Below are 12,290 nucleotides of genomic sequence, written 5' to 3'. Positions count from 1 at the left end.
ATAAATCATGTGAAAAGGAAATTCCTTGAGTGCTGGCAACTTCTTCTGTGTGACATATACACATAGAACGTTCACATATAGTTAACCCATTTAGTGCTCCAGACATGAACGGGTTAAATGTCCAGCGTGCCTTTCGCAGGCTCCATTCGCGGCCATTGTCTTATTTTGAAGGCCAGAAGTCCATTGCGTAAACACTTCCGGTTTGACGTCATGACGTCATTCAACGGAAGCGATCGTTAACAACATGCGGTTATGTAATGGCCGATTGTTGCCTTTCAACAATCGGCCTTTAAAATTAATACAGTAAATCAATACAAAACTCTATTATGAATTGGAAATCTATATTTTAGTAAATGAATTCTAACTTTATGTTATCGTTATGTTTTTTTTGTATATTGTTTGTTTTACACAACACTGTAATAGATGTTGATATAATAGTTTATAATTAGATTTGTAAAAAGGGTAGGCACTATAAGCTTAGGCTTCTTGCTTACACCTTTTCGGTCCAAATTTTGTTTTTGTTTTCTTTATTTTAATCTGTTTTGTTTTAATGTTTTTAACATTGTACTTTAAGACCGAAATAAAATCATTCATTCAAATCTTTCATTCAACATGTGTTTTATTAGCGAGAAGCTAATGCCATCCTTGGCTTGAAAAGTGTTTTTTGGAGATAATGGACATTAAATATGAGATTCACCGTCGGCCTCCATGTTATGGGATTACTATTTTGTGCACGTGGATCCGTGATGACGATGAATCGGCGAGGCCGATCGTGCCAGGACCTTCCAACGGACTGTAGGGTAGGAGAACCGGCTTAATCGATATACAGTATTTTACGCGAGTATACTCGGGATCGGCACTCTAAATACTCGAGTATTTTTCGCGAGTATACTCGGGATCGGCTACAAATGGGTCATCAAGACAGAGACAACAACAAAAAAATAAAAACAAGACAAAGCAAAACAAAACATACTACAAAACAAAACAAAAAAGGACAAGACGTAGGAAAGTAATACAAAAGTACAGAGCACGGGTAAGAGGACAGCGCAATTTTGAACAGTTTAAAATAAGTTCTTGACTGAATGTGAGCAGGTAAAATGTATTATATGTTGTGATGTCATGGGAACCACCCTAACAGATTCCCTTTTATGCCCATATACAGTATGGAGATCCCTGATGTCATCAATATTAAAGGTATATTCAGTGATTGTATTTCATTCAAATAATAAAAATATAATTGGTACATTTTCCATTCATTCTCCTCACTAGAATGTGTGCTGACCATATAAGGACTTCCACCATGGCCCGTGTTACGAGGATAGCTAGATCCGGTTTTCAGAGGTGGCCAGCCATGCAGTCCTCGACCAATCAGGGTAGAGTATGGCCGTAGTTATGTTATGATGTTTAGTTATGATGGTCAAAATAAAAGTTTTGAGAACCACAGTCGCTCTGCTAAATGCTTAGATTGTAAACTACTGAACTCATAAAATGCGACAGTCTCGTAGTAAATCAGTATCATACTATCCTGAAGCTGGAGACGTAGGCCTTCCGATATTCAGTGTCTAATGATCAAAATGAGAACATTATAATGGTGTAAAAAATCGATAAAAAACTAAACATTTCCACGCTGTAAGGCCAGTTAGGGACAAGATGACCCCCGGCCACTTTCATTATCACTGAATACACCATTAAGCCCATATCTAACAGGACTTCATACGGGAATGCCCATATATGGATGAAGACAGCCCATATCTGTGCGGCTGGTTCAAGGGATCTCCATGTATGGGCATAAAAGGGATGTACTATATACAGTACATTGATCTCCATATGGGTAACTGGTCCGATATACATCACTGGCCAGATGGCCAAGAATTGGCACGACCTCTACCTTTAGGGTGAGGTTGCATGTCACCCTGAGGCGTCTTACTAGTTAAGTATGCCTGGTTGTCAGGTGGGTGGTGTCCCAGCTGAAGTTGTTGAATGGTAAAAAGGGGAGGGGATGATATGATGATGTCATTATGTCAGTGTTTTTCATTCAGATCGGATCAGACAATGCACAGGGTTAGCATATAACCCCACCTGGTGGTCTATTAGAGTAATGTTAACTCCATAGACACACAACAGAAAAAGATTAAAACTATGGCACAACCTCTTTAAAATGTTGAACACTTTTACCACTGCACGCATGTACTCATTCACACACACACACACACACACACACACACACACACACACACACACACACACACACACACACACACACACACACACACACACACACCCACACACACACACACACACAAACAAACACTCTGCTTTTAACAACAATAACCCTGGTGTTCATATTTTGGGCACATGAAAAGTTAAAATAACCGATCTATAAACCCCCAAACAAATTAAAAAAGGAATCTATTCCAACTTTCCTTATTTAATTTTTTGATTTGCAATGATAGCGATAATAGCCAATATACAAGCTCCGAACGTGTTGCATAATGACACGTTGTGAGCTTGTAGATCAGAAGATATAAAATATGATTAAAGGGGATATGATGGACCAAAGTCAAGTTTCCTTACTCTTTGTGCACGGTTTTAGTAGATCTACAAGCTCACAGTGTGTTGCATCGTGACACACCTGATCACTCATCATTGTGTGTGTGTGTGTGTGTGTGTGTGTGTGTGTGTGTGTGTGTGTGTGTGTGTGTGTGTGTGTGTGTGTGTGTGCGTGTGTGTGTGTATGTTTGGTCTTACATCCATAGCGTGATATCAGTCAATTTGACTGGACCAATCTGCAACATAGAAAAGACACCAGCGAGAGAGAAAGACAGGCTTGAAGAAAAAGACAGGACTGTGATAAACTTCAGGACTACTGACCTGAGAACCTTCAGTTTACAATGTGGACTCTGCAGTCCAACACAGAGACGCTTAACGCCTGCATCTTGGAGCAGCTTGTTAAAGGACAGGTACAGGTGTGTCAGACTGGAGGAGCTGCAGCTGAGAACTGAGACCAGATCTTCACAACATCTCTCTGTGAGTTCACACTCCCCCAAGCTGAATGGAGATGAACACATGGAAATGTTATTCGGTCTTATTAACAGTCTTTGGTCAAGTCTATTTTATTTGTGCAACTCATTTCATAACAGATTAACTCAGTGTGCTTCAAATAAAAATATAATTACAAATAAACAGATATACAATGTGCAGCCACCACCTTATCCTTAAACACAAACACACACACATTTATAAACCAATCATCCACAACCAAATCACATAACATTTATCTTCACTTCATACATCACGCGCGCGCACGCACACGCGCACACACACGCACGCACGCACGCACGCACGCACGCACGCACGCACGCACACACACACGCACACTGTACTCAAGCAAGTAACATTTTTAGGATCTTTTTTGTTTTACTTTGCAGGATTTTGTGTTATTTTCAATACTTTACTTTAGTTCTCAGAAGCAATAATTCTACATTCACTCCACTAGGATTGGCCTATGTGCAATAGTTACTTTGTAGATTTTGAGTATTACAAAACATACAGTGAGGACTTCAGCCCTACACACTTCTCTAGCCTCGGCCTCGCGTAGACTATATCATTGCGTGGATATGAGTCTGGTACTTCTATATCCCTTCCATTGTCTTAGGGTCATGTTTGACCCCTTTTCAAGTTTAAATGGGTAAAAGCTATTCAGTAAAGGTTTCATGATATCTTCAGAAACTCCTGTTTTAACGCAACAATTAATCATTACCATTTTAGTTTATTTATGGTCACCCTGATGCAACTTGTTGTGAGCTTGTAGCATAGGTTAGCATGGGTCTTCCTGGACCTGATTACCCAAGAACCGAGCCGGTTCGCGTCTAAAATATTGACTTGTCGGGAGCAGGGTAGGGTAGGGTCAAATTGCCTCGGGTCCGTTCTGTGCATTCTGAAATGCATTTACACACACAAGGATCAGAGAGGACCCGAACTTAAAAATATATACTGTGTGTAAAGAACCCAATTTTTTGTTTTTGTACTGTCTTTTCAGTTCTTACGTTGGTCTTGGATTTTAATAACTTAATCATCATCAGTTCAAGTCTTCGGTGGGGTCCGCTACACTGCGTATTTGCCCTTCAACTTTAAAATGGTAACATGTCATTAGGTCGAACACCCTTTAGATCGACCACCAAACTCTAACCCAAACCCTAATCCTAACCTCAGTAAAACTATGCCTAACTCTAACCCTAAACTTAACCTCAGTAACCGTGATGCGAGTGATTATCTAACCTGCCGATGCTGTTCAACCCAACGGTTCGACTTATGGGGCAGTCCCACTTTAAAATATACTGTATATTGTTTTTAATGAGACATGCATTGTAATTACGCTCCCAAATCCATATTATCATCTGTTCTCGCACATAGACTATCGTTGTGGGTGCGGTTTAACCTACTGGTTAATTTCCTCATAGACTTACGAAAATATTTATAACAATTATGTTAAGTGTAGAACCAAGCCATCCAGGATGTCAGTGAATCATGACCATGAAACCTTTGTTTCTGTGAAAAGAACATTTTCAAAATTGCTAAACAAAGGGTATTTAATGTAGTAATCAAATAATTAAATAAACAAACAAAAGTCACTGGGAAGATGGAGGTTAGAACGTCATTTGTGTGGAGCATGTTTCTGGAAAATATCTGTGGGGATGGGCAACATAAAGTCAGAGAAAATCTTCTGTCTATCTAACACAGAGCAGAACGCACACGATCAGCAGTCTGTATCTCTCGTCTCTCAGTCTGTGATTACTCTGGTGGGACGGGGAGGAGCAGCCAAGCAGGAGGAGGAAGGTTTTGTGATGCGAGCTGTGGAGTCGTGGACACTGACTGGACTGTCACTGAACAGGTTTGTGTTTGTTGTGGATCATGTCACAGTGATTGTTGACTGAGCTGAACATGTAACTTGTCCTGCATGATGCACTCACGCAACTCTCCGCATTAGCTCTCACCTCTCGGAGAGATGGGAGAAGCGACACCGTGAATGAATGCTCTCAGACCAATGGTAGGTTTATGTTTATTGTTCTCTTGGATGTTATAAATGAAGAGTTTGTTCACAAATGTATAAGTATGCATGTTCGTGCATGTGTCTCAATCCTTGCTATGTTTGTGTGTGTGTGTGTGTGTGTGTGTGTGTGTGTGTGTGTGTGTGTGTGTGTGTGTGTGTGTGTGTGTGTGTGTGTGTGTGTGTGTTACATCCATTTCAAGCAAACAATAATATAAACACAACCCTGACCATTGGGCATGTATTCCCCGACACAGAGGAGAAGAGAGCGTCTTGAAGGAGCTCTGATGAGCCCTGGCCAGCAAGGCTGCTCTGAGATGCACTGAGCCCGGGCTAAGTTCATGATGACATTGGCAGACAGGCTGTCAGACCCAGTGTGCAAAATGAACAAAACAATCTATAATTACAATGAATAAGCATAAACATTAGGGCTGGCACTTTAACTGATTAACACATTGGCCGCCATTTTAACATTGACTGTATGGCTCTCCTGCCATTTTGTTTAATAAAAAAATTGATATATTTTTTTTTATATTGACATTTTTCCTAAATTCTGTATTTTTTCGACAATGTCATACAGAACCTCAAATGAAACAGGACAAACTCTAGTCTCACCGAAAAATAAAATAAATAAATAAAAAGCTTTTTTTTCTATAGTTGCAGCCATCTCAAAATAGCAATTTTTGACCAAAATCCAGCTATAATTGAAAGAACTGGAGATATTGACCTTTTTGTGATTGATGGCTTTTCGAGCGAATAACTCAGTTGATATTTGTATTTATGGCGTCAGGCACTTATCAGATAAGTGTACTAATGTAATTATGTAATAGGAATTATTTTTAGAATTTTCTGTTTAGAAAAATGCAGAGAAAAATATTTTTATATGCTATGTCTGACCAAAAACAGCAAGTTCACATTGATATACTATTACTGCTACAGTATTCTACAAGTCTGCTACAAGTCACTTGGGGGCGCTGTCTCTCTGTTTCTGTGTGTAAATGCTAGTTGCGCTCTGTAGGCCTACAGGTGCACACACACACATTGACATCAAAGGGGGCATGAGTCTTTACAACCAGTAAGACTCCCTAATCGGGAGATAAGCGACCGTTGGTCGCTTATCTCCACAAATATCACAACCTCCACCTCTCACGTCATACGGGTAGCCATAGTTACACCTGGAATGTTGAATCTCCATATATGGAGATAACCTACGCATCACACAAAGTCTGACCTCACCAGCCCATACTTGGGCATGGACGACTTATATCTCCATATACGGAGATGGCCATATATGGAGATACGATGACATCACAGAGTCCACAGCTGATGATGTGGCGTGATGTCATACAATACACAAACAAGCCCTATATAAAGGGGCAATTCTCACCAGGGAAGAGAGCATTGCCTGGAATGTTGAATCTCCATATATTGAGATAACCTACGCATCACACAAAGTCTGACCTCACCAGCCCATACTTGGGCATGGACGACTTATATCTCCATATACGGAGATGGCCATATATGGAGATACGATGACATCACAGAGTCCACAGCTGATGATGTGGCGTGATGTCATACAATAAACAAACAAGCCCTATATACTGATGCGATACGATGACATCACAGAGTCCACAGCTGATGATGTGGCGTGATGTCATACAATAAACAAACAAGCCCTATATACTGATGCGGAGATATGAGCAGGGCAAAGGTGTGACGTGTGACGTGTGACCGACCGACGGACGGCCGGTGGAGGTTTTCATAGTAAACTGCTCCCTGACGGTCGCAATAACACTTCTAGAATACACCTCTAGAATGGATTGCTATGACATTTGTTCAACAAGGTGATCAGCAATCTCTCAACACGTCGCTCTGCGACACTTTGAGAGCTTGTAGAGCTTGTAGATCTGCTATTTTCACATTCTAGCACATGTTAGAAAATGTCTCCCCCTGCCCCTAAAAAATCCTCTGCACTGCCCTGGCAAGAGCAGGGCAGACGCAGTTTGCTAACGAGGCGAGGCTGTAGTTGATCGATCGCTTGTTGGCTGTAGTTGATGCTTGTTTTGGTGGAGCGTGGGCCAGGGACCCCCACGCCCACCTGGTTCCCTAAGTGTTGGCTGGAGACCAGGGGACCCCCTTTGTGAGACCCCATCGACAGGGACCACTTGTCCCTGCAACTGGATCATGTGAACTTTATGTAACAAATGATCGGCTTATTGATTGATTTTACAATGTTATGTAACTCCGCACTGCTCTGGGAGGTCGGCGAAGCGTTGGACCCGCGGACCCCTTATTGGTTCCGTTAGAAAGGCGACCAGGGACCCCCACCTTTGCAAAGGCGATCATGGCTTGTTTGTGGACTAAAGTTTGTGGACTAAATACCATTACAAAACTAATATTATAGCCTGGATATATGGATTATAACCCAGGGTGTGGATTCAAATCAACCATCATCATTATCAGGTACGTTTTAGAAGCATTTATATGGCGAATTGGCGATAATTGTGTGTTTTGTGTCTTGAGAGAGAGAGAGAGAGAGAGAGGCAGATCTCACTGATAGCACTGTTTTTTTATGGGACTGAACACCATCAGGGGGTCCAACAGGGACCACTGAAACAGAGATATAGTGGTCCTGGAGGGAAGCACACACACACACACACACACACACACACACACACACACACACACACACACACACACACACACACACACACACACACACACACACACACACACAGCTGTTCTCACACTTTTTTTTCTTCTCTTTTTTTTTCCGGCAGCCAGCCTTTTGAGCTCAAATGCGTCTTTTGCCAGTTCACTGTGGGTTATGGGGAGATTTATACATTTGTATTGCAATTTATACATTATTACAGTATTTTTTTCAAACACACTTACTTTGATGTGTGATATTTTAGGTTCCCTTTAAGATAAAAGGCTCAGACTTTGTAACGGGCTGTGGAAGAATGTAATTAAACATTACATTATATAAAAGCAAATTCTCGGGACTATCGGGCCTGGCGGGGAACGACATTGGGATTTTCTCGGGACTATCGGGGGAGGCGGGGAATGAGTTAATTGAGATTAATTAATTACAGGAAATTAACACGATTAGAAAAAATAACGCATTTTAATCGCACGTAGTTTTTGCACCACAGAAACTTCAGTTTCGGGCCTACCGATCATAGCGATGCACCAACCAAGAAGAGACAACAAACGCAAAGGGAGAAGTAGCCGATCAGAGCGCTTTGCTTGACCCAGTGGATGCCAAATTTAGATTTAAAAAACTCACTTGTTGATTCACTCGTACAAAAAAATGCTTCTCGGGTCAAATATTAATATGCGATTAAAATGTGATTAATTGTAATTAATTAACTCTCCTACTGCCAGATTATTTATTTATTTATTGGGTCTGGTGCCATCAAAAAGCGGCTTACCTTTGCGACGTTATAGTAGATAGACAGACATTTATTTTTTGATTTTTTGATTTTTTTTGATTGTGCAATAGTGCACTTTGGTCTGCCAGGCAGCAGAGGGCGGCGTCATGCGAGAATGAATGTGAATTTGCCTGTTATGTGTTGCCGTACATTCAGACCAGTCACTGGCCACAGAGCCTTACAGCCAGAGGAAATCAACAAGGAAGTGAATTGGTCTCCGTTGATGTTAACGCATAATGGATTTTTTACACCATCACCGCGGAAAATGTGTTTACAGTACACGGCGGCGCGACCCCTCATCAGCTTCAACAAGGTTAACGAACGAACGAACGAACGCGAACGAGCGCCGTATTGGCGCGGAGGTCTCTTGAGAATTGGGGCGAACAGGAACGTCCAAAGCAGTATAAGAGTTAATTACAAAGCCTGTAATTAATTCGATAAAAAAATGTTAATCGCATCCCAGCCCTAATAAACATACTTCACATGAAATGTTGTGGTAAGAAGGGTGATATATGTAGTATATAAACAGATTTACAAATAAAAGACAAATAATGTTGAGGTCACTTCCTAATTTTCTGTGATACGTCCCACCCTCTGTTTTCAGACTGTCTTTAGAGACACCATGTAACGTACAGGGCATGTCATAACCTATAAAAGATTTCACTTTCAAAAAATATGTTGGGTCATTTTATCGTCTATTCGGGTTTTTGTTAACACCCCAGAAGGTTTTTAAGTTGCTCCATTCTGTATTTAGATATTTTATATTCATGTAATTCTATTAATTCTATTACTAACCCATTGTAACTTCAAACTTTGTTTTAATAATGTTAGATTTGTCGAAAACACCCGTCCTCGGTTTGGTGACTCATACTGCCTTCCTAATGCATGAGGGGCCATGCATGTTTTCTCTCTTTCTTTCTTTTTTATTTATTTATTATTATTCATGAAAAAACACAGCCCCCTCAACTATTAGGAGAGCAGTATGAGACACAAAAACCAATGACAGGTGTTTTCGATTAATCTATAGTCACTTTGGGTTTGTATAGGAAAGGGCTTCAGACTAACTTTTTTCACCAACGTACCAGGACCGTACCAAAATACAAATGTAACCGTCCCAAAATGAATGTAATACTTCCCAAAAATATTATTAATGTAAATTCATGTATTATAATAATATATGTATTATTATTATTAGCCTATTATTATCATTGTTGTTGTTGGTGAAATTGGCTTGCAATCCGTTCTACATTAATACTGGCCGGGTTTCCCAAAGCGATCTTAAGCTTTAGGATGGTCGTAAGACCCATCGTAGCAGCAAAACTGTTATGAAGGCTCCTGTCAATCAAGGCTACGGCGGCTTTCAGGAAACCGGTCGAGAGTGTACAATGGAACCAAATGGGCTGCTACGATGGGTGAGCACACCTTAGGAATGACTTCAGAAAACCCATCGTAAAGTCTCCAGGACGATCGTAGAAGAACCTCTGAAGGCTCCTGTCAATCACGCAGACCTGTCTTACGAAGGTTTTTTTTAAAGGTGAACTGGGGCGCCCTTAAACCCTTTGTAGTGAAGCTGATCACTATAAGTATAACTCTAAAAGTATATAAAAAATCGATCTAAGTCAAGTGGATGGCAGAGTAGCTAGCTTAGGCTACACACCTGCTATAAAAAGAAGTAATATAGTGAGGGGAAAAAAGAAAGGAAAAAAAAAGAGGAACTATATATTTGTTATGTTATGCGTCTGTTGGGTTGCTTGAGAGAGCGCACCACAACACAAATACTTACATAAACATATGAAGAGCTCCCCATTCGTTCTCAAAGTGTGGCTAAATGATATATAATACTGCACGGAAGCGGGGATAGAACCCGGAGTTTCCACTTGTCAGTCCAACACATAAGCCATCGCGCCAATCGAGCGCTGAATTTTATTGGCAGGGCTGTTGTATTTAGTTAGGAAGTTATATGAACCAAATGGACCCTCATCTTGGGTATGTAGCCTGCTACGTGCATGTAAAAATGGGACCATTTAATTGTACAGTACACTCTCTGAGTTACACCCATGATGAGGGTTCATTTGGTTCCTACTTCAACCTTGTTGCCACCGCTGTTGGCTTGGTGGACTGTATGTTAGACTGATGAGTCAAAGCCTCGGGTTCGACTCCTGTTTAAGTGCATCGCCACATATCAAGGACCTCTTGGGGTACCCGGACCCACTTTGAAAATCAAAGCTCTATAATATAGTCTCATGGTAGCTTATATAAATATGTAGGATGATTTACTAGAAGAACAGTTAAGTCGTAGGATGATTTACTAGAAGAACAGTTAAGTCGTAGTTTAAAATTAAAACAACTGGGCTATTTTGTGCAGCCGTTAAATCTTCCAAGAATAGTTTAAAATCAAAACAAGGGGTCTGTGTCGTCAGTTAGTACCAACAAGTTTGTTAATTTTCAGCATTGTTTTCTACTTCTTTCTCGATCACACAACAGCTGAAATTCATTTGCGAGCGCAGCTGGTTGTGGGGATCAATCAGGACCCAGAGCCATTCAAGGAGAGTCGGTGCAGAGTTGCATCATCTCCGTTCACATGGGGGCAGAGTTGGCAGAACTCTATAATACAAGGCTCTGGCCAGCCTAAGGGCATGCGTAGCCTGTTTTGAGAGAGGCGCATTTGGGAAACAGCTTCGTCGTCGTACCGGAGTGTCCTACGACGGGCTTGTACGACTGCGCTTTGGGAAAACCGGCCACTGTCATTTGTAGCTTAAAGGGGAGGGTGTCTGTCTGTCTGTCTGTCTGTCTGTCTGTCTGTCTGTCTGACTGAGAACGAGGCATTATCAACGCTCTGACATAAAGGGACGTCACGGAAGAGGCGTGGTCCCGAAGTATAGGGAAGTAGAGGGTGTAGAGAGAGAAACTGATCATAACTTAAAATGTGCCTATGTCTTTTATTTATTTAACATTTATTTGGACATCCTTACGAGGGTCTTTGAGAGATAGGCGTCATTATTTAGATAAGGAAATGTTGCTGCTACCCTCCTTTAAATATCACTGGCCAGATGGCCAAGGCACAGCCCATATCTGAGTGGCTGGTTCAAATAGGGATCTCCATGTATGGGCATAATATATATAGAAATTATTTTATTAGGAATAACCCCTTGAGATGTATCATCTCGTTTTCGAGGAGCTCCCACAGATTTACAAACATCATACATGTTATACATATACACATAGTAGAAAGAGATCTGCAATAGAGCAGAAAGCCCGCAAAACACTCCTAATTAGATGAAGTCTTTTTGGTGCACAGCTCAAAATAACACACATGTTTTCACATGTTTTATTTACCTCTATGGACAGGAGCAGACGTACACGTTTTGACCTACGTTTGCTCCTGTCCATAGAGGTAAATAAAACATGTGAAAAGGAAATTAATTGAGTGCGAGCAACTTCTTCTGTGTTACATATACACATAGAACGTTCACATATGATTAAGACAACATCATCAAGACAGAGAGACAACAACAAAAAAACAAAAACAGGACAAAGCAAAACAAAACATAGGCTACTACAAAACAAAACAAAAAGGACAACACTTAGGAAAGTAATACAAAAGTACAGAGCATGTGATGGATCATTTGGGTATGTAGTTATATAAGGTAATCTCGAGTTAAGAGGACAGCGCAATTTTGAACAGTTTAAAATAAGTTCTTGACCGAATGTGAGCAGGTAAAATGTATTATATGTTGTGATGTCATGGGAACCACCCTAACAGATTCCCTTTTATGCCCATATACAGTATGGAGATCCCTGATGTCATC

At 40.8% G+C, this 12,290-nt stretch overlaps 1 protein-coding gene across 1 annotated transcript in view; it reads right to left on the bottom strand.

Moving 5' to 3' along the window:
- The window catches only part of LOC308290019 (ribonuclease inhibitor-like), a gene marked incomplete at both ends in the record, with an annotated part of 51,657 nt that overhangs the window by 20,223 nt on the left and 19,144 nt on the right, over window positions 1–12,290 (bottom strand). Inside the window, one exon of the mRNA XM_080731796.1 lies at window positions 2,872–3,048. Coding sequence (XP_080587922.1) covers window positions 2,872–3,048 — 177 coding nt within the window. The remainder of the gene's footprint in view (window positions 1–2,871; window positions 3,049–12,290) is intronic.

This window comes from Nannobrachium achirus (genome assembly GCF_963921795.1).
Source record: "Nannobrachium achirus genome assembly, chromosome: 1".
Classification (NCBI taxonomy): Eukaryota; Metazoa; Chordata; class Actinopteri; order Myctophiformes; family Myctophidae; genus Nannobrachium; species Nannobrachium achirus.
The sequence above is the reverse complement of the archived record's forward strand: the minus strand, read 5'-3'. Positions and strand labels throughout refer to the sequence as shown.